At 40.5% G+C, this 23,827-nt stretch overlaps 2 protein-coding genes across 2 annotated transcripts; both read right to left on the reverse strand.

The window, feature by feature from the left end:
• Positions 1-1,674: 1,674 nt before the first annotated feature.
• Positions 1,675-5,317, reverse strand: LOC118795545 (elastase-1-like). Its single transcript, XM_036554116.1, has 7 exons — positions 5,284-5,317; positions 4,878-4,984; positions 4,418-4,524; positions 3,332-3,460; positions 2,960-3,096; positions 2,256-2,401; positions 1,675-1,872 (listed from the first exon to the last, which is right to left on the reverse strand). The coding sequence occupies exons 1-7, from the start codon at positions 5,315-5,317 to the stop codon at positions 1,675-1,677; spliced, it is 858 nt and encodes a 285-aa protein (XP_036410009.1).
• A 1,975-nt stretch (positions 5,318-7,292) lies between these two features.
• On the reverse strand, positions 7,293-23,721 carry ttc21a (tetratricopeptide repeat domain 21A). The gene is made up of 29 exons (XM_036522365.1): positions 23,695-23,721; positions 23,311-23,440; positions 22,739-22,849; positions 22,243-22,409; positions 21,339-21,461; positions 20,767-20,924; positions 20,514-20,598; positions 20,262-20,360; positions 19,055-19,247; positions 18,777-18,874; positions 18,420-18,614; positions 18,055-18,184; positions 17,220-17,377; positions 16,337-16,546; positions 15,623-15,861; positions 14,972-15,044; positions 14,660-14,770; positions 14,310-14,448; positions 13,747-13,847; positions 13,303-13,491; positions 12,745-12,855; positions 12,451-12,532; positions 11,960-12,110; positions 11,703-11,864; positions 11,037-11,217; positions 10,336-10,560; positions 8,589-8,709; positions 7,767-7,834; positions 7,293-7,456 (listed from the first exon to the last, which is right to left on the reverse strand). Exons 1-29 carry the CDS (start codon positions 23,719-23,721, stop codon positions 7,379-7,381), a joined length of 3,915 nt encoding a protein of 1,304 aa, XP_036378258.1. The 3' UTR covers positions 7,293-7,378.
• Between the last annotated feature and the right edge of the window lie 106 nt (positions 23,722-23,827).

Here is a 23,827-nt window from a genome sequence, read left to right on the forward strand (position 1 = left end):
AGACTATTACATACATACTGTAATAAATAATGTAGCTCCACCTGGGGTTTTTTTAAGAATAGTGGGCAGATAAGCGTAGTTAGTGTGAAAATACAGCAATACTATCACTATAGAGGACTGGATCATAGGGTCACAGACTATCCTTTGAAATCAGCAAAGATCTTTTTCTTTGTCTCTTGTCTGCTTCAGACATAAACTTGGCTGGTGAGCTAATGTTGGCTTGGAGAGAGCACCATATACAGGCTATGCTCATCATAATTGAGTCATTCAATAGAATTGATTAGAGCATCAGAAGTTCTGGCCCTTAGATCTGAAAATGGCCACAAATTAAGGATATTATGCTTGTGGCTTTTGGCATTCTTAATCATACGAGTTGTGCTGCAACTATCATCCATGGGGAAGTGCCTCCCTCTTCTGTCTTTGGAGAGAAGTGCAGGACATTATTTTTTTTCCCACATTGAGCTCTTTGCTCCACTTTGAATAGCTTTCTGAATAAACACTGACTAAAACAAATAAGATTATTGACAACTCATTAGCGCAGAAGGATAAATGTTGGTAGAATGAATTTTAACGGGCAAACATTTTCTACACATTTCATCTGTAACTACCTTCAAAACCTACCCTTATCATCATAAATTTTGCAACCCATACAATCACTTCATTTTCAAAGCTGCACCATCAGTAAATAGACATTTTGGAAACTGCTATTAAATGAGCAAAACTATTGACAGAACTCACACAGATTGCTAACCTATATTTCTATAGCAAACATACTATGGATGTTAATTAAGCAAAACGTTTTGTGTACAAAACAACTATTCCAAGTAAAATTAATATACGTGTAATGGGTGCAATGTTTAGATCATACTGTTATTGAATATATCATAGATGTTGACAAAAAGCCATCCAACAAACAAATTTTAAATGGTAAACAATTTCCCTTTGATTATATCCAGCATCATTTCCTCTTTTCCATAAAAATCAAATAGGTTTTCATTTCTTTTGCACTGTCCAGAAAGAATGTCACCAATGTCAGAAATACAGTAAAATAATGTTTACCAAAATTCTTTTAAGCAGATCTTAACGGTCCTCAGTTAGCAGAGAGTGATGCTGAATGGAAAACAGAGGAGCAGTGGGTGTGAGGGGGGTAGAGCAGAAAATGACACAACCACAGTGTGCTTTATCAAATGTTGCCTTTTTATTTCCTGCAGAATGTTCTGTTCTAGTCACTTGTTAGCTTGACATGGCCTGTAAATGAAAGTCAGATTGGTTATTGACAGAAATTGCAGTAAAAATCACTAGGCTCTGGTACTCAGAGTTTTGTTTTGCCATCGATAGACCTGTCTGTCCTCCTTTTTGCACAGAGGGGGCAGGGACTTTGATTAACCATATGATGCACACTGAAAGAAGCTGATTCGGGCAATTAAGACGTGGTCAAACAACAATCTAATGTTACCTCTCTAGGGTTTGCCAGAGCTCTTTTGAGTGTTTTTTTGATGTTCTACTGGTTACAACAAAGTTTATGGTAACCGCAGTAAATGCAGTTCTCTGAGCTGTCTGCCACTGAGAAGTCAGGCTATACTTTTGATGGTTTACTGGGAGTCATTTAAAAAAAAAACCTTGAGATCAGTTTCAGAGTTGTCACAAACACACGGTACAGCATCAGGAACAACATCAAAGACAGGCACTGCCATCATGCTGATGAAGAGAGATGACACTCACGCTGTACAGCCACTCTATGAAGGAGGACACCCTGGTGAAGACTGTGGGTTTGCGGACCATGTTACAGTTGGCAGCAGGGCCGTAGCTGACCACACCGTGCACCCGCCAGGCGCCGTCAGTTAAACAGCTCAGGGGACCCCCAGAGTCACCCTGTGGCAGTTGTGGAGAAAAGCGGTCAATTCTACATCACAACACCCTGTCGCCATGACACCACGACAGTGGTAGGAATCTAAAACAAATAGACGGGAGGCTGAGCTGGTGCACTGGTTGAATTACCAGTAGGTAATATTTTATATTTAAAAGATGAGATGGTGGAATCTTTCAAGGGAGGTTGATGAAAAATGTCTCTGATGTGACTGTATGTTAACTGTTCACCCAGCACGCAGCACATTAGTAAAAATGTCTGAGGCTGGGAAACTGGTGGCAATGAGGGGAACCGCGACTCCCATCACAAGCGTGGAAACTATACTGTGCTTCACATGAAAGTGATCAGCGGTCAGATCTCAGTGGGTCTGAAGACAGTAGCGCTTCACCTGGCAGCCGGCTGTCTTCCCGTCTCCTCCAGCACACACCATCGTCTTCTTTGCCAGACTACCCCACCATGCAGAGGAAGAGCACACCGAGTGCTCAACCACCGGGATGGGGGCCTCCTGAAGGATGGCGGGAGTGCTTCCACCAGCTGAGAGGGGGAGAAAACCATAACACTGTTCTGAGCACAGTGGCTTATGCGAGAGGAATACAACCTTGTATCAACGAACATTATATGTATTACATGGGTTCACAGGGAAGAAAAGTATCACTGTTGCCACTGAGAAAGGGTTTGCTCTTCAGCAGCTCAACATGATATCAGTCCTGGATAGTTGAACTGCAAGATTCATCTACGCTATATGGCTGTTGTCCCTCAACCTGTTGAAACCATTCAAAAATCTGCTGATAAATATCATGAATACAACTGAATCAGTCCAGGCCAGCAAGATCTACATGTTCAGAACATAGGTGTCTGCACACATTCAGCGTACATCTTTGATGTTCTTGGCAAACTAATTGTGGGTAAAGCTTTACTTGCAATTACTTGCCATTATTGTTTTAATTGTTTCAGATAATTACTGATAGGTAATTCCATAGTGTATATATATATATTTATGTTTTCAGATGAGGCCTGGGATTGTTTGCCATTGGATTTGGGCGGTGGTGTATGGCACATAATGCAAAAAGATACTTCTGCTTTCACACTCACTCGCAAGTAGTCCCCATCCAGTCAGATAGCAGGTGAAATCGTGGGGCAGGACCTGGCCAGGGTATGGCAGGTCAGCAATTTGGATGTAACCATTGTCGTAAACTGGAGTCTTCAGCTTCAGCACGGCGATATCATTTCTGTAATACATCAACAGTATGTTCCAGTACACGTCTGGGGTATGAGTGTTGGGTGACTGAGTACAGATGAGCCTTTATGGCAAAATCATTGTACACATGCTACATGCTTTAAAAGATTAAAAAAAAATCTGATACATCTGTTTTGATTCCCCCTGCTTCCTTGCAGTGGTTTGGTCCTGATTAAGAAGAATTCTAGGGTGAGTTCTGAATTCCATATTTCCATTTTTGTATTTACCCATTGCCAAGGTCCCCTGTCCAGCCAGGATGGATAATGATTTTTTCCACAGCTTTAAACTGCTCACTGCCATCGTACTCGTAGAGGTTGTACTCTCCTGTGACCACGCGGTAATATCTGGCCTCAGGGCTAGTGCCGGACAGAGAAGAAAGACCAGAACTTTTAGAAAGACATTACTAACAGCCCATGGCCTCCATACACTCTAACCAAAATCTGTGTTGACCCAGACTTTGAGCAGTACACTTGAGCATCTATTTTATTGTTTCTTAAACAATGCTCTGATTTTGTCACTCAAATAAACAAAAATGTTGTGTAAGAATAAAAACATAACTGATACGAAAAGTTATGGATAAAGTACATTGCATTTACAGACTTTGTAATTTTTTACAGTGTTAAAGTGGAAGACCCCGTAGACCCCCAGATTTAGGTCATTTCACAGATACCAGAAAGTAGTGCTGATCTTTCTCTTGTTAAAAAAGTAGAGAGGCCAGTAGTTTCCAGCCTTTAGGTGGATATTTACTCAATCATGTCCAGACTGATTTTATGAGAAGACAAAAGGCATCAGACAATATTTAATGCATCTTATAAACATTGCTGATGCCCCCCTGAATGTCTACTCGGTCTACTCTCTGTATGTTGGGATTATTTATAGTAAGTGCTGGAAATTTTTTATGTATTCTGAATTTAACCATAGCAACAGTGAATTTTAATTCAACACCATCTTTATTAACAGGAATCTGTCAATGAAATCCATGTCAATCAACATATCTACTAAGGGGCAAGGGTGCCCTTTGAGCTCAACATTAATCCCTCATAACAACAGCTTAATTGATATTCAATTTGATCCAGATCCCTGTTTGTACCCTCATCATTTAATTTTAGTGAAGGAATGTACTGGGAAAAAAGTGCTGTTTATTTATTTATTTTTTTCTAGACCTGGGTGTTGTGAAAATGTTTAAGTGGTGTATGTTGCATTAATGTGCAATGGGAAACAACACAGAATATTTCTGTGGTATCACCCAAAATATCTTACCATGATATTTAAGGAAATGTTGGGACACCAGCTTCAAGCCTTAAAGCGCTCACCTGAGTATGCAGTGTGCAGCAGTCATGATGTAGTACGCAGCAATGATAGTCCCGCCACAGATGTGGTAGTAGTCATTAGAATTATACGAGTCATATTGCAGTGAGACCTGTGGGTACATCCACAGGACGGACATGATTGTGCATGAAGCCCAAAAACAGAGCATCTCAGGACTTACAAAGGGCAAGTCATGTAACTGCCTTATTTGGTTTGTTTGTGTTTCCTTTGGGTGTAAGGGCTTGTACCACTAATACTTAATAATGATCAATTATTAATATTCATGCAACTGCGATTAAATCTTACATAACAGCTAAGCACTCAAATTTGTCTTCATGGAAAGAAATACAACAATACAATACAAATGGTTATTATTAATGACATGCTACTCAGACATCAAATACCGCCCTTTTTCACTGCTATATAATGTCTGTGGAACTTTTTTCCATGACAGAAAATTTTCACCTGCCATCTCCAGGTGTTTGGTGGAGCATCCCAGCCACCGACGACCCGCTCTGTCCGTCTCTCATTATGCACTGCATGATTGAGGGGTGCCCGACCATAGATCACCCCTACACCGCAAGTTCCCCAAAATCAATGGAATTAGTACATTATAATTCAAATGCAACATACAACAGCCAACACAATAATAATTAAGTAGGAGAGAAAGTTGGACAAATTAAGGTAAAAACGACAGCAAGAAATAGTTGTTTTCACAGACTCCTACAAGATAGGAAATGAGTCCATGTAAGAGCTTATTTTTATGTGCAGGAAAGGTAATTATGTGCATTCTTAAAATAAGGTAAGCCATTGTTTAAGTAATGTAACTGCATACATGAACCATCTGAAATATGATTTTAGTGCTGCTTACCAATGCAGGACAAAAGAGCCACAAACCGTATCATCTTGGCCTGGGTCAGTAAATTGGTACATCTGTGGCGAGAGCATTTATACCTCTTAACACAGATGTTGTGCAGTGGAAAGAGACTGTTGCGAAAATCAGGATTCTGATGAAACTGTTCATTTGACTTACCAACTGAGATGTCAAGATAGGATTCAAGGGCATTCTCAAAAAACCGAGTGTACACAATCTTTTGGAAGTGTCCATACTAAAATATTTTCCCAAAATGCACTCTTAAATATACATTAACATCTTCCACTAACATGACCTTACAGTGACGATTTGTTATTAATCTTTAGCCGTAATTATTAGAAGCATTTTTATGAGCAATTTAATTGAATTGAATCCACACAAGCGTTTATATTTGGCAGCGAGTTCTGTGGCTGGATGATGTAAACACTGCGTGTTAAAGGCTGTGTCAGATTACTGTGGGATTCCTGCAGGTGATTCTTCTCTTGCACTGGGTAGCACAACAGCTTTGATTGGAAGACCTCTCTTTCAGATGGAAAAACAAACTATTTATATTTGTGTGGGCTACTACAATGGAATTATTTTCAAGAACAAAGTCCAGAAACATCCATATTATACATGCATTTTTATCAAACAGAAAATGTCTTCATCACACCATGGATATTCTGCTTATTCTATATCATACTTTCATAAAATATCCACATGACCCTTTTTATATAATTTACATACTATATTTTCATATTACAATGGGGATAAAAGGTTCAAACATTTTCTTTCATCACTGAAAGGTGTAACTCAGCAATCTTTAAATAGCTTCACTGCAGGTATAAAAGGGTATTGCTATGCAGTTTTGAAATCTTTTCGATCCACACATCTTCGTTTTTATATTTAAAGGATTAAAATAAGAGCACAGTACATTTCCATATGATGGTGCCATGTTTTCAGTGAGCATCAGAAACAATGACCTCAACATTATCTGAGTTAGAATTAAGAGATGTTGGATCAGTCATGCTGGCACAGTGGTAGGCACTGCTCATTGCTCAGTATATTTGGGAATCCCAGTGCTACTCCACTGAGTGCTTCACCAGCTTTCAACTCCAGAGAGCCTCTAATAAGCTTAATATTGAATAAGCCCTCATACTTACAGAAATAAATATCAGTATCTGCTCCATATTTTTACACCATTTTACTCTAAATGGACTAATATCATAAGATTATCTTCATGTGGTGACGACATACTATCTGACATGAGGTGAAAAAAGACTATCTATCCAGTGTGCATTTGTCTGTGTATACACGAGTATGTGTGGTGTGTATGTGTGAGTGTGTGTGTGCGTGTGTGGGTACGTGTATGCCACTTTGTGTGCAGGTCTCTGGCTCAGCTGTGTAGCGCTCACTAACTTTTTAAGAAATGTCCAGTTGGATGGCATACAAAAATGACAGCTCATAGAGGTGCGTATTACCCCGATTTTTGTGTCTTCAAGTATTTGTTTCAGTCTCGAGTAAGTACTGCTAGTGGCTACAAATTCATTCACTGATATCCCCTTGAGTATGAATTGAAGCATTTAAGCCCACTAGTCTCTGTATTTTTCACATTAATTTACTGACCTATTTTTTCCATTAAAAAAAAACATTCACAAAACAGACCTTTGAAATGACTGCATAATGTTTGGTAAGAAAATTGATATTTACGTTTGATATATAATATTTCAATTAATATTTGATATTTCAGTTAATTTCAGTTTGACATTGTAAAAAAAAAAAAAAACAATGGTGGTAAAACTGAACATGTAGGTAACTGAGAAAAATATACAAAGACATTAAAACCGAAGAAGGAAAACAAAATCAGTCAAAGTGACCACACACGTATGAAAAGTCACATGTACCCCATGTTAAACAAATAAACAGAACTGCGCCACCGCAGCATAAAGCATTGCATAACAAGAGCGGAGGAGGCGATTACCACAGCGGAAAAGGTTCATTTGGGGTTTGGGGATTTTGGCCTGAGAAATAAATGTAACATGAAAGTTTCTCGGAAGAATGCACGCCTCTCTGTGAGGAGCAGCAGGCCTATGTTTGGAGGCCCTACTCGGCACTAAGGCCTCAGCGCCAGCTGGGCCCGCTCCAGAATTTCTGTCCGGATCAGTGGGTAGCCAGGGTGCTCAGTCAGAACCTGGAGGGAATAATAATGTCAGCCTCAGTGAACTGCTTCCATTATTTATATCATTATATTACCATTCAAAGAAGCGCAGGCAAAGCCAGGACAACTGGTCTCTGGATAACACTGCTCTGACATATCACAGCAAGACGTCAGCACTATCACACTTTTTTTTGAAACTAAAGTTTGACTAATTATCTCGGCTAATTAAGAGAGAGAGAGAGAGAGAGAGATAAAGAGAGAGAGAGAGAAAGAGAACAAAAGAGAGAGGCTATCTATTTGGGATACTCAGATTTTACTAAATTTGACAAAGGACCATTCTAACCTTGCGACAAACATCTATTGCTTCTGTGTATCTCTTGTATTTCAGATAATTGAAGGCGAGCCTGAAACCTGTTAATTAAGAGAACAGCACAATTACTACAGAACATTACTACTTCTGATGCAAATACTACTATTGCTACTACTACTATTACTATTACTACTACTACTAATAATAATAATAAAGGAAATGTGTCTCAATACAAATGACTTGATATGAGTTTACATTTTCTGATCCTGTACAGGTTCCTTTTCATCTGGTTTAACTTTGTTTTTATTAGTAGAGCTCACATGTTATCTTGTTAAATGTATATAGGTGTTATTATAACAGTAACAGTAACAGTAAAAAAAAAACTGTTTCTGTATGTTTTTACCACATGTACAGTTTCCCCCATTTCACACTAATGACAGTTATCATGGTCATATAAATAACAACCATGCCACATCCAGAGCCCTGTCCTCTATAGAAATAGCTGACTTTAAAGTATGCTGTCAGAACAACTGAATTATTATTAAACACCTTAACGTGATGTTAATCGTGGCAGACATTTTAGCCAAGTGAAGCAGCAGTTATGGCCTTCTGAGCGTGCATTGACATGAAGTGTGTGAGGGCGTATTTTTTGTGATTCCTCCAGTTGTTAGGTAGGAGGATTTGGGAAACATGATGGATTAAAGCATTCTCTGCCAGGATCAGATCTGTTTGGCTAGTAATGATATCCAGTACATTAAAATTCCAGACACTGTTTGAGTGCTTATTTTGGCAAAATGGGCCAACACTGTGAATAAACTGGCTGGTAATGCTAACTAAACCCTTTAGAAAACTCACCCATGGAGGGGTTCACCCGGTTGCTGTACTTCCAGGCCTGCTCATAGTAACCAGCAGCATCCTTGTAGGACTGCTCATTCTCCATGATGAATCCCAAGTACTCAAACGCTTTGCTACAAGACTACAAAAATGTAAAGATGTCAAATTATTCACACACCTCTATTAATCCATCGCTCCTATTAATATGTCCAGCAGGGCCAATCAATGAATGTGACATATAGCATGCAAAGTACACAGGGGCAGCTGTACGCTAATTACCAGAACTGGAATACATTTTGAATCATGTCCATGCTGTAAGAGCATATTGATACAGATTGATCTACAATCTTGATACAGATGATTGATCTTTTTCATGCTATGCCCAGTAACATTTGTTTGGAGCTTGACAGTATGAATGTGGAAACTGGATTAGGAGGTCAAAACACTCCAGAACTAAAAGTTGGTCGGCTTCCCAAATAAGAATGGTGTGTGAAAAAGAACCAAAAGGCTCATCCACTTACACCACACAAACACTTGTAGTTGATAAGTCTGTACAACTGCATCAGTGAACAGCAAAGCAATTCATGAACTATTGAAAACAAACCATGCCTGTTTACTACCAACTCAGGAAAAGACTTTAAGTGCAATGCTGATGTAAAGAGAGCCTACACCAAGTGACAAAGCAAAACTTGAGCCGTGTGCACTGAGGAGGCGGTGGATGGTACGTGCAGGAATGTTCACATACCAACTGGGTCCTAACTCCCCTCTACCACACTCTTCCAAACATCCTCAGATCTACCGCAAGTGCTGGTATTATTGCATCTCATCCAAAACAGCCATGTGATGTGAGGTGAAGCGTTTCTGTAGATGCTGAAGCAGGCAAGCAGAGTAGGGGGGGGGGGGGGGGGCGATGTGTCTGCTGTGCACTTCCAAGGCCCTTCTGCCAGAGGATGGCACAGACGGCAGCTCGGCTAGGTTTCCGCTTACACGTGACCTGACCTCAGACGCGAGTGAACCCTGGTCTCCCGAGCAGCTGCTGAGGCTGATAAATCATGCCAGTGTTTTTCCACGTGGCACACAGATGCCGCGTTCACACTCCATGGCCGAGACCTTTGCTGACGTGACCCGCGGAGGCCTTTTCATTTGTTCGTCTTTTCTCTGCCTGAGTATTTACGAACATCTGCCACCGAGCGTGCAGGAAAACGAAAATCGAACGTTTCAAAAGAAACAGTATTATTATTCAGGCTGTAATTACTTAAAATTTATCTGTTTCTTAAATAACAGCATGTTATTCTGAGAAAGGTTATGAACTTGGCGAAGATAAAGTGTCAGATGGAATTAGTTTGTTGAGTGGTTGCAAACTATACAGCTCTACATCCTATTGCTAGGACAGTGGGAGATACCCTAATACTGAAAACGTTCAAAAAAATGTCCTAATACTGCCAACATTCACCATATTGATACAAGGTGATCAGAAGGTCACTTATGAATTACAAATTGTGCCTTTGTATCAGCATCAGTGTTTGAACTTAAAAATGGATGCGGGGTACCTATGTAAGCAGAGTCAATGAAAAAACTTTTGCAGTTTATTTACAGTTAACGTGTAGTCTTTCGATGAGAGATTTAGCTATGGAGAGAGGTCCCCTGGACCCGGCATCCATTCCATCAGTCTTTTGTGGTACAGGAATGCACTTTCCTTTTCTTTCCTCAGAAGCATCCAGCGTTCTCAGCATTGCCACCATCACTCTTCAGAGGGCCTGAGACCTACCTTGTTGTAAAGGAGGCAGCGTTTTAGGAGGTCGGTGGCGATGTCATATTTGCCAGACTTGATGTAAATGTCAGACAAGAGCAGCCAGCTTTTCTCCAGCTCCTCTGCATTGTTCTCGGTCCACTCCATTTTCGAGAGTCTCTTCAGCTGGTTCCTGGCTCTGGGCGTCTGTTTGAGGATCATGAAGGCTTGGGCCATGGCTAGAAGATACGCCGCATTGTTCTCCTGAAAACAAGGAAGATATTTTACCTGAAAACGATCCTTTTCTGTATCACACCCACGGGAGAATGGTATATACTGTCAATTTATTACAGACAGTACTACAAGCAGCAGATAGATAGATTAACAAAGAGAACGTATGAATAATCATAGTTCTGTCCATTTAACGTCTAATTACTAATAAACGTAAGTGATTCATAAGGGTGACATCAGGGTGGCTTCAAACACTGGCAGAAGCAATGCCTAATAACAATACCAATATAAAACAGGGATGGATAAAAACATTGAATAACCTGCTAAAAGCTGTTTTTTTATACTCCAAAACAAGTTTCAAAATCTATGAATCAGTAATTTAATCACAATACATTCGGTAAAGTATTCATTAAAAGTATGGGATTATCAGTTTTTAAATTTACATGGGTCCACGACTCAGGAAATAAGTTAATCTACCTGTATTTCTAATTGATGGAGGATAGTTATACCTGTGATGAGGCCATTTCAGTGAAAGCCGCAAGAGCCCTCTCCACCTGCTTAGGCTCCTTGGTGGCCATCAGACAGTGGCTGTAAAGGAGGGCCATTTTGTCCTCCCCCTGTTTTGTGCGAGGACGGTAACCCTTCAGCAGGTTCTGCGCTGTGGTCACTCCCCAGGGCTCGGACTCCCTTCTGTCATTGTTGATCAAATAATTCATGCAAGTATAGGCCAGAGGTAAAAAAAGAGGAAACTTCTTTAATTTCATGGGATATCGCCTTAAGGTTATCTTCAGATCAGAAATGGTAATGCTGCATAATGTGTCTCTCTACATTTCAGAACCAATGCGTCACACAGATCGACCAAAATTATCCTCACAAAAATGTATTTTATGAGAAACACAATGGGCAGGCTTTGCTGCTGAACTCATCCACAACCTTCGGCCTTATATTAAAATATTGATGTGCATGCGTTCACCATTTATACATTTTAAACAAATCAGTACATATGCATTTCATAAATAGGTGTTTGAGTGGAATAACTCAAATAACTTCCCTGGGGATGGAGCACGTGTTGCAATGCTTCTCTGTTAAAACACCGGTTTAAACCGGTTTAAAGCTCAGATTTGTCTAATGCTGGCACGCTCATTTGCTGCTTCCCTCTGCTGCACACCATTTACCTCCATTCCTCCTGAGCCACCTCAAACACCTCCCCTCCGATGGTGTCGTTGTCAGGGTTGAGGCAGATCTGGATCATGTGACACAATGCCCCCTCCCCCCAGTCTGTGTCCCTCCGGGCCTTGTTGAAGTGCATCAAAGCTTCATTCACTTGGCCCACATGCCTAAAGGCGAGACCAAAGCAGAAGACTAGCTACGGGTTCTGTTTTCCTTTCGACTTGAATATGGAGTCTGTGGATCTCGAAAGGACAAGACTAACCAGCAGTACAGTCCCTTGCAAAAGTTATAGCCTGGTTCTATGGGAGCCCTGGGGTGGTCCTTCTCGCATTTTTGAAAGTAGGCTGGGACGTCGTCAAGCTTTCCTGTTCTTCTGAGCATGTTTATGAACTTGGCCAAAACAAAGTAGTTGTCTGTCAAATGGAATTAGTTTGTTAAGTGGTTGCAAATGTGTATGGGTTCCATGTTGCTAGGACAGTAGGACATACCCTACTACTACAAACATTCAAAGAAATGACCTAAGGACACCAACATTCAAAATATTCACATAAGGTGATCAGACTGTCAATTTTCATTTTGGATTCTGTCTTTTTGTCAGCATCAGTGCTTAAAGATCATCTTTAAAATGTATGTGAGTTACCAATGTAGGCCAAATGAAAAAAAAAAACAAAAAAAAACTACAGCACAATGTATCTGCAGTTAATGTGTAGTGTCTGGAAAAGAGATTTATCTGTGGAGAGTGGCCCTCTGTACCTGTGGTATGCTCCATAAGTCGTTTGTAGCATAGGACTGCAGTATCGTATTCTTTCCTCCGAAACAATAGATCTGCCATTAGCTACAGAGAAGATTCCAATAAACAGGCCAGGAGTGAGTAGCAAAGCCTCTATCCCTTTTTGACAATGCACGTGAGAGTTATATTCATTTCCATAGGATATCAAATATCTTTTACAGTATATAAAAATTAGCTGAAGCAAATGTAAGGGGCAGTAGTCAAATATATACACAAAAATAGGTTTTGATGAATTTTCTAATAAATTGGCCAGATACCATGGATGCCTCTTCATTGTCCTCCTGGTTCTTCAGCAACACCTGACACTGCTGATAGCAAGCCTCCATGTTACCCTGCTCTAGGCGCAAATGGGCCAACTCAAGGATTATCTGAGACTGAAACACAGAGCAAAAGAAAAAAAAAACATTCTGCTTCTTGAACCACATTCCTAAAAGGCATACAACCTCTCTGCGTCCTGAAGTGTTGCGTTGCTTCTGTTCTATTTGCCAATCTGACAGGTTCCGTGCAAGTTTGCAGCATTAGGAAGATATTTCACCACTCCTCGCTACATGTCATATTAGTATGCTGCCAGAGCTTGGTAAAAAGACGTTCCCCCCCCATTAGTTTGGGACTCAGAGTGAACCTTCAAACCTTGACCTTGATGAATAATTCTAGACACATTTACATTCACATGTCTGTTTAAAGAAGAGACTTAGGAGCTGTGACTCCACAACTGTCACATCAAATGGAATTCTCAGGCAATCACAAAGGCTTTGTTGATGGTGGAGGGGGCTAGGTGCTGACGCACTCAGGAGACTCATAAGCTGGTGACTTACCTGCAAGTCTCCCTCGCAGTGGGTCAGGGCCTCTTTGTAGGACTTCTTGGCCCTCTCAAAGTCACGCTGAGAACGGCTCAGCTGGGCGATTTGGTGGCAGATGGTGGACGCCAAAGTTTTCTGTTCCTGAAAAGATTCCGGCTGCTCCAGGGGGAGGCGTCTCATGACCCTCATCTGGATATTGTAGGCCTTGCGGGAAATAACCTATGTCACACTCTAGATAGCACAGGTGTCTTACAGAAAATGGTAACACATTGTCCAATATACTGGATGTTACTGGCAACTACACTTCATTGTTACAGGTGTGAAATTCCACATGCTGAATAACAAACGCCTGTGTTGCCTATCAAGCTGTTTAACTCCAAACTGTCACCACACCAAAACTAACTGAAGGTTATGGAAAATTAGTCAGTCTTGGCTTGCTCATTATAGTACTGCTCTAACCTTCTCCAATGTTTCCATAGCAGGAGATCCACACCTCTTGTAGATTGTCGCCAGCAACAGTAAATACTTTACATCATTCATCATGTTCGATAACTCATTTGCTGAGAAAGAAAACAGATGAACACCCATCAGACATATGCATGTATTACGATAAATTATGGAAGCCATACTAACACAAAACATTCATAAATACTGTAACTCACATAAATCTGAAATAAATCATCAATTTGTAAATTAAATGAAAATCACTAGTAGCTCTGTAGTCCATTTTAATTACTGCACCCCCTCAAAGATATTCCCTAAATGTATATATGTTTTATTTTATGTTGTAAGTAAATATTGAACGCTGCAATATTTGTTTGATGTTATTGTGACATACAGGTTCTTTTGTCTATATTTGCATTAATGTATATATTTATGTCCTAAGCTATACATTATCCTGGGTTTGAGCTTGCTACATGCAGCTTAACTTGAAATCTACACTACAAACTCTACCTGAAAATTTAATTCATAAGATGCTGATTGGAAATCTACTATATTGAATGCACAATATTGAAATTTACTTGGTTCATGGTCCAAAGCCTGGTTGAGAATTTTCTGTGCTCTTTCATATTGCCGCATTTTCAGAAGAAGCTCTACCAAATCGCTACGCAGGAAATCCTGTCCGCTGATCTTCAGGGCAGCTTCGTAGTAGCTAAGAGCCTGAAAGTAACGATTAACACATGTCATAATCAAACAGGGATAACTTGACATGTAAGGAAGCATCTTTTAATGTACCTGCAAGAGAATGGAGGAAACAAGTTCACCCATGAAGACTTTGCATATGGAGCCTTTGTGTATTCACAATCACAGACAGGCCAAAGAGGCTGACCCTCAGTCTCATATTATAGTACAGAATAGCACCCCCCAATACCTTGTTGTACTGATGGGTCTTCACTAATGCTTGTCCTATCTTTCTCGCCAAGGCTGCATCTCTGGGAGTCTTCTTCAACGCCTCCTGATAAACCTCAATAGCCTTTTCTGGCTGAGAAAGAGGGATAACACTCAAAACATGACATTCCATTTTCATTTTTGCTAAGGGTTGTATCGGGATATCTCCTGGTCAAATTTATTGTGTACCTCTCTGGTCACAACAGCAAATTAACCAGGTGCACACAGTAAGATCTGTTATAATGTCGTGTATGCTTCCCCCAGATCTATAACATATTGTCTAGAGGTGTAATACCTCTTCCACTCTCATGTACGCATCCCCCAGGAGAACACTGGAGTGAGGCCCTGGCTGATCCTCGTACAGTTCCCTGAAACAAAGAGAGAGAATAGTGACCCACTGCAGGAATGAAGACTAGATGATCACCTGTCTTAAAGCTTCCAAGTCTTAAAATGGTAGCAGTAACTTCAACTTAAATGATAGGCAAAGACACCATAATTTTCCAATATCAAAATCAAACAAAAGAACAATATTATACAGTCTACATTCTCCTAATGTATCTATGTCAAAAAGTGGTAGTTCCTCAGTCACACCACATTAAGATGATATCTTAGCGTTCTGTAATTGCAAGCAATTGCTACATAATTGCCACACGGTTAATGCCTTAGGATTGATTCGAGGTTAGATTTAAGTTTAATGTAGTTAATATTTCTCATAAGGGTTGAAACAGGATGGAGATAAAAAGTATTCAGATAAAATGTAATTACACAAACCACAAAACTCTGTCCCACATTTGTTAACATGTGGCTGCCATGCAACTATTTATTTTTAAATACTAGTTCTTTACAATGCTGTCAAAACAGTCACAAGGTTAGATTTTAACTGTTACCTTTGAGCATGTAAACCAAATAGTAAAACGGGTTAAGCTGGTGTGTATTTCTGCCCCACCTGTAGCATGCGATGTAGAGTTTCTTGTCTTTTCGTTTCTCCAGGTAGATTTTGGCTATCTTTTCTTTGGCCTCTGCATAATGCAGCTGGTTGGGTGTGATGCCACGCAGGAGAGTCAAAGCAGTATTGATGTCGTCTTTGGACAGAGCCAGGTCTACATTTGCCAGCGTAACTTGGATCTCCTCAGGTGTTCCGGTGAAGTTCACGATGGCATCCTGCATTACCTTTATGGCTTCGTGCTGTTGGAAAATTACACTGATTAAGCACAAAACAGTCATGATCCTATGGGTTATCAAAGAGGAGCTCACCTGTCAAGTACAGCCAATGATCAATATTTCAAAGAACGACTTTTTCTTGTAACTATGAAAAATATGCAATCGATTTCACACTTCATTGATTCTACATACAGTTTCTACATGTACAATTTACTGCAGTCACTTCAGTTCCCTCCCACTGTAATTTCTTTATTTATTTGATCAGCAGATGGTCCTGCCCAAGGTGACTTGCAGCACTTACACTTATATGCTATCCATTCAGGCAACTTAATATTTGCTGAGGCAATTCAAGTTCCCAACAAGGGTACAGCGATAGAGAAGCAAGTAGAGCAAGTTCCCCACCATCCTCTACTGTTCCCATTTAACATTTCAAAAGGGTCGTACCTCCCACCACATCATAACCATAAAGCTTGAGTGATGAGAGATGGGCATCATGTACCTGTTCCCCATTCAATCGCAGTGCTTCGGCCAGCTCCAGGTATGCGGACACGCGGTCACTGTTGCTTATGGAGGCCTCTTTGCCTTTCACCTCTCTTCTCACCCCCGGCAGGCTCATGACCATCTTCAGGCTCTGGATGGCTTCTGGAAGGTCTCCCGTCTTCTTCAGGGCTTTGGCTTTGATCAGGTGGTACTGGGGCAGCTCCCGAACCTTACATACGAGAGGGAAGTTAAACACACAACAAGTGTTTAACTGGCCATGAGTTTAACTGGTAATATAGATAAAAATTAAATAGATACAGACCTTAAATCGCACAATAATTTAATACTGAGGAAACAAATCATACAGTTGTGAGGAGAGCTTTTTCTGATATTTGGTGGAAATTTCTTTGAATGTGCATTAGGGTCATTGTTGTTGTATACTCACTAGTAAGATTTTAAACTTTTAAACTAAATTAAAAAATCAGACTATTAAAAGTTACTATGGTAACATGGTACCATAGTTACTATGGCACATGGTAAGTAAAATGAACCATAAATACGCACAAAAAACATAATGTCCCCACTCCTTATTAATTTCTTTCCCACAAAAAAATTAAAGTTCAGAGAGATCAGAAACTAATCTAACAATAACTTAAATTGACCCCTTGGGAAATACATGGTTCGTTTTTGATCCTGAACATTTAAATTTTACTTTACTTCCACATGGCACATATTCAGTAAACAAAAACACTCAGTACACATACACAAAGCAGCAATTTATCAAACATTTGGAAAAATACAGAAATACTCATAGCACACAATTTACACTGAACACTGATAACATGTTTTCATAGTTCTGCTCTGCTCTCACCCAACATAACCCTATGCTTGTCTCAGCTCACCTGAAAGTTGTGGCTCACTCCTGTCTCCAGGGACTGGAGGCATTTTTTGAAGTCCCCCATGGAAAGGTAAAGGTGTGCTTGCAGCAGGTGGACTTCTGACAAGGTTGGGTCCAGCTCCAGACAGTGTGTTAGAAGGCTCTGGGCAGATGTGAGGTCACCTTAAAATGGAAAGGGTTTGACAAGGGCATGTATGATCCACACAATAGCCTGATTCCTAATCAACGGAGAACCAAAATAATAGCCATGTCAATGGGCTGGCCAAACAGGTAAAATCAAGGCAGCACTTTTTCTCCAGATACTGTTCTTCTGCCATCTCCTGGGGAAGACACCGGGCCCCACCCACTGGAGTGATATCTAGCTCTGGTAAGTTGGACATCCTCTCAATGGAATGCTTTAGTCTAAAGGGATACATGAATGCAGATGCTAATGTAACTGTTTTGCCTTCTAGGCCTCTTGAGGGTGTGGGTCCCTAGTTGTGGAATAACACATGGTCCAAGATTCTATGTGGCTGTGTGGCTGGAGGCATACTATCCACCCAGGGAAGTAACGTGTGATTGGTACAATGGGCATTATTTACTCACAGTATAGAGCATATAATCTGGAAATGTCTTGTTTTATCATAACTGTGGACTTCAAACACATTGCTAACATCTATTTTCATTTACAGCTAAAACAGGGTCACTTTTTGTGAGACTGATGCATGTTTGGACTGTAATGATGATTGTTGGTTTAAACTGGATGGGCCTCCTGTCTCCCTCCTCCTTTCAGACCTATGCCAGACATACGAAGGGAACATTTTTCTTTGCTTTTTTGTGTTGGTATTTCTTGAACTTACCTGAAAGAAATTTCACCTTGGCCATGAGGTAGGCACCAGGTAAAATTCCAGGAGCAGTTTTGACCACGGGCTCCAGGATCATGGCAGAGTGCATCAACCCAAATGGCAATGGCTGACCAACAGTACAAGGCTGTCATCAAGAAGGAGCAAAAGAAGAGCCATTATATTTCATGTAAGAAACTGAAACAAATGTAATTATGATTCTGACGTATAAACACGTCAAGAACTGAATGTATGTGAATTCCATTGGATAAAATGCAGATACCAAGATGTAGACTAGTGCCTGTGACAAATTGTTCTGGATGATTCCATCGGTGTAGTCATTGAGAATGAATCTTTCCCCAGGTTAGAGTTGCTCTGTGTACCTGACAGACAGCCAGGTGTGTCTTCACCACCTCAAAGAGGAATGCGGGGTTGAGCTTCTCAAAGTACTCCACCCCCAAGGGCAGCCCCTGAATGGCAGAGAAGTGCAGCTCGGTGGCCTCCTTCAGCAGGGAACTCACGACGTCCGCACCTGCCCCTCTTTTATGGGCTAACATGGCCTGGAGAAGGCCCAACTCCTGCCAGTCAAGACAATGGACATTACTGGCCGTCAAAGAATTCTACGGAATTTTGCTCTATGGAATCTCATTGAAAAAACATGCAGGGAGCAACTATGCCCTGCAAAGCCTTCGCAGAGCAAACAGCGACAGCCACAGAGGCTGGTGACAGTGGTGTCGTACCGCTGATTGGCCGATGGACTGTTGTATTTCGCCAAGGAACTCTAGCTGCTGTGCTGCTTCTTCAAGCTGCCCTTGAAGCAGCTGGCAACGGATCACACCTGCAGGTATACTGTGAGTCAGTATTCTCACGCCTGGTGCTGAGCCGTAAACTATGGCACCATTTTTGGTGGTGGCACAGTGCCGATGGTTAAGTGGGACCTTAGATCAGTTACAGCCATCTGTGAGCTATTGTGCAAGCAACGTGAGTGAGATTATTCTACAGAACGGGCAGAAAGTACCTGCCAAGGCTGGCATACTGCTCCCATCCAGTTTGATGGCAGTAGAGTACCATCTCATAGCCTCTTTAATCTTGTTTTGGAGGACAAGTAGGTAGCCAATTTCAGTGGCTATACAAGCGTCTGTTGGTGCCTTGGCAAAGGCACGTTCCACAAACTGACACAGAGTTTGCAGGACTTCTGTGTTGTTTCCACACTATAGCCAGGAAAGAAGACACAGTACACCATTATACAGTTGTTTAATTGTAAATGGGCTAAGATGCAATAATATCTTAGGGTATAACCTTTCTGTTAGGTTTCTATTTTAAAAAAAAATCTTCTGTACTAGCCGTCTTCTGTACTTCTGTAATCTTCTGTACTGTCTCTATGTTGCAGGTTTTGTTTGCAGATATCTGTTTTATTGTTGCAGGATATACAGGAGCATGGTACTGTAAATAATTAATTTGCATTCCTACTGCGATCTTTTGCCTATGAGGAAGTCAGCTAAACCTGATTGATGCACTAATTGTAAGTCGCTTTGGTTTAAAAGCGTCTGCGAAATGCCAAATTGTAAATCGCACTGATTCAATTCATAAGTGTCCTGTTCCAGCAAACGGTTGATGAAGCAAGGTGAGGTTTACACAAAGAACACATGAAAGCAATAGATTCAGGCTCTCAGTCTCAAATTCCCAAATGTGTATGTTTGCTGGTACAATCTGTTCCGCCTTCTCCATGGAAACATGACTCTAGGGACTGGAGTACCCTCAAAAGGCACCAAACTCAATTACACTTTGTTTAATCAAGCAGAGTTTGGGAAACTAGGTTAACATGTGAGGAATTCAAAATTGTGCAAAGAAGCTAAATCACTTGGTCGTAATTATAAAAAAGAAGAATTTGTGAAAGGATTCTCATGGATCAGATGGTTGTGTCTTGAAGGTTAGGTATTTCACTGCACTAAGCAGTGCCTGAAGATGCTCCCGTGCCTGGATATTTTGGAAACAAACGTTAATGTCAGAACTACCTACTGCTGTAGCACAAAAGGTAATGAATAACAACAATCAGAAATTAGTGCATCAATCAGGTTTAGCTGACTTCCTCATAGGCAAAAGATCGCAGTAGGAATGCAAATTAATTATTTACAGTACCATTTTATGTGGTAAGGGGAAAAATGCTTATCTCCTGAATTGTTGATTTATTTGGCCCCTAGTGTGAGTAAATAAACAATGCTTACCATTCTGCTGATGGGCACTGTAATACTGACATGCAGACTTGGTGTGGAGGGCTCTGTTATCTCCACTGCACTAAGCAGTGCCTGAAGATGCTCCCGTGCCTGGATATTTTGGAAACAAACGTTAATGTCAGAACTACCTACTGCTGTAGCACAAAAGGTAATGAATAACAACAATCAGAGACTGGCACCACTTAAGCTTCTCAGCAGAGCAGTGCAAGCATTTAGTTTTCTTGATTTTGTGTATGTCTTTACCTTGATTAGGTCACCATCTTTCGCTAAATCATGGACTGCCATTATCTGAAGAGCTTTCAAATTATGTCCGTCTTTCTGCAAATTCCTGCAAAATTCAATTTAAAAACGTGTGACTGTGTTCCGAAAAAGCAAACAACAAAAACTGTGATAAAAATTTGTTTCACATTTTATTGTAGAACAATTGGTCTGCTGCTAAATGACCATCTGACAGAGGGGTGAAAGATTACTGAAGGCCTGCGCTGCTTTAACTGACCGGGATGCGGTGTCCAGAGATTGTTCCCAGTCTTGTTGGGCCAGAAACAGATTCATCTTCAGGGTTAAAGCTGGGAGGAAGTCAGGATGAGAGGCAATGATCTGGTTCACCACTTCAAGGGCTCCTGAGAAGTTCTGTTTTCCCGTGAAATACCTAACCTTCAAGACACAACCATCTGATCCATGAGAATCCTTTCACAAATTCTTCTTTTTTATAATTACGACCAAGTGATTTAGCAGACACCCTTATCCACGATATGGCTCGCTTTATACCTCTGAATAAACCAATCAATGCCATTTCTCCAAGCCCTTGGCGTAGCCTATTATGCACATTCTGGTGATTTAAAATGAAAAAGAGCTTTGATTATGCAACCAATTTAACTGTCAAAAGTGAAGACGGACAGAGATTCACATGCACTTTGAGGAAACACAGTAAACCACATGCAGTAGCCAGCAAAAAATGCTGTGGTATTTTTGTAATCTGTGCAGCATATACCCTGATATTTGAATTATTTAAAGTCGTTTCTATATAAGCAAATTAGTACAACAACAATGAAAAACTTCATAAAATACCTTTCCCATCAGCCCAAACACATTCTTGGAGTCTGACATCCCACTGTCGAAGTATCGGAGGGCCTTGTTTCTGTTCAGATCATTCTCAGAAGTGACTTCAATCCACCCCTTCAGAATTAGCCCCTGTTCAGAACGATATTCTCAAATGTTTTTCTTTTATGAAATTATGATATTGGTGTACATGTTTTTTAAGGTGCTTCTTATAGTTCTATGAAAGAACAAACCCAATGAAAAGCGTTTAGCTGCAAGTTGTTTTGACTTGTCAAACATACATAACATTAGGTTTAGGCTCCATTTTCAATAATTAAATTATAAGACAAAATAAAATTACAAGAACAGCCCTTGGTGTACTTTAAGGAAAATAATTAATTCACAGTATACAGTACTCTAAGTGCATACATGCAGAAATATGTACCTTACATTATCAATGATTCCATGCTGTGAACATCTCAGTATCATATCTCACCTCACCCCCTAACCCATGCTACCTGCAGTATTTGCGGTTTATTTTACATGTAGTATTGCAGTGTGTTTTGGATTCAGTGATCTAGTGACTGAGTATGGTAGTATACTTGGCTTCCCTTCTCTAGTCAGGTTGGACAACTTGTGGTATGGCTTGAATAGTGTTATGCTCACACTCACTGGTCTGGGAGTGTTGTAAGATTGGTCTGACACTTGCTTATTCAGCTTGAATGGATACACTTCTGTTCTTTTGTGCTTGAAGTCACTCTGGATAAGAGCATCTGCTAAGTGAATGTAATGTAATGTAATGTAATGAAATGAATGATACATAAACAAGAACGGATAACTTGACTTTTCAGTAGCATGCACCCAGGGGCGATTCTAGGATCAGATCTTTGCTTGAGCACCCCTAAAAAGAGTCTAAAATTGCCAATGCATGTACCTCTCTTGAGGAACTGGACATCTTGAGCATTCTGTCCAGATAGTCCCTAGCTTTGTCACCACGGCCCATAAGCCACAAAAACATGGCAGCATAGTACAGGGCCTTGTCGCCAGCTGCCTTGCGACTTGCTTTCAGCTGAGAATCAAGCTCCTCCACAGCATCTCGATCTTGAAACACAGGAAGAACAGAGACATTTTCCCACAGCAGCTGTATCCTGCCTGGAATAGGATCCCAGAATTCTCCAGTCTGAGGCCCAGAGCCATAAGCGCCCATCTACTCTTGTGACCTGGCCAGCCTTCATTCATTGCCACATCATAAATTCAAACAAATTTGGGAAAACTGCAGGCAATATTACACTGTACACAATTTCGAGTTAAACACATTACAGCAGGTAAGATGGGCTTCATAATACACAATATAAGAGTTTTGCATTGTGTGCAGCTCGGGAGGTTATTTTATCTGTCTTCATGAATGAAATAATGAGGTGTCCACTCACCAACAGTTTCAGTCTGCTTATGCGCATAGATAAGAGCCATGAGAGAGCACAAGGAGACATCTGGCTTGTCTCTTATTTGCTCCAGATCACGAATGGCCTCTTGAATACGACCTATAATTTACCAAGCAGCATGTCAATTCAGTGTATTCCTCACTGATGTCAACCAAAAACCAAGCACAAAGCTAATAACAGGGATCAATCAACTTCTGTTATTACATTTGACTCACAATACAGTTCAACTTTTTTTTTTACAGTTGGTGACTTCATCATCATCGGTTATAATGAAAAAAAAAATTGTGTTGGTATAGAATAAAGAGCTTGCATTTACTCTGAGACATAGGAGAGGACAAATGTATCCTAGACTGAGGCTAGAAGTAGTTAACCCATATTTTCCTCCGTAAATATCCAGCTGTATAAACGGAGAAAACGGTAACCTACGTAAGTTTATCTGGATAAGATATCTGTTAAATGACAATGATATAATGTGTCGATTGTTTCTACGAAACTTAGTCTACATAGCTACTTCACTCATTCACATATGCCGACTAGTCTTGCTATATAAGAGGTGTTACCTTCCATCAAAATTCCATGGGCTTTGAAAAACAGCAGAACTGGATCATTACCGTACAGTTTTAAATACTGCACTGAAGTCATTATGGCTTGGCGGTAGTATTTCTCCCCGAAATAATACACAAGTGATGCCTGAAATTAAAGAAAAGCCATAAGAAAACGACCCAGTCTTATGAACGTGTATACACATTATTATTCTATCTTACAAGCTAGCAAGCTAATTTGGATAAAATAACGACCTAGCTTGCTAATAAGCAAGCTTTCTACACAACCAGAGACTTAGCAAATCAAACATCCTCAATGTACAGTTGTAAGCTACCGTTAACCATTCAATAAGTCAGCCAGTTAACATTCAGAGCAATCCAAGATTTTTTCTTTAAACTTACTAAACATGTTGAATCACTTTCTGCCATATCCCGTATTGATTTGTCTTGTGGGTAAGAATTCCAGCTCGATTTACATAAGTTACTATTAACTGCGATAGCTAGACTGCCTAACTAAAAAACTTAGTCTCTTCTG

The sequence above is a fragment of the Megalops cyprinoides genome, chromosome 2 (assembly GCF_013368585.1).
Source record: "Megalops cyprinoides isolate fMegCyp1 chromosome 2, fMegCyp1.pri, whole genome shotgun sequence".
Lineage (NCBI taxonomy): Eukaryota > Metazoa > Chordata > Actinopteri > Elopiformes > Megalopidae > Megalops > Megalops cyprinoides.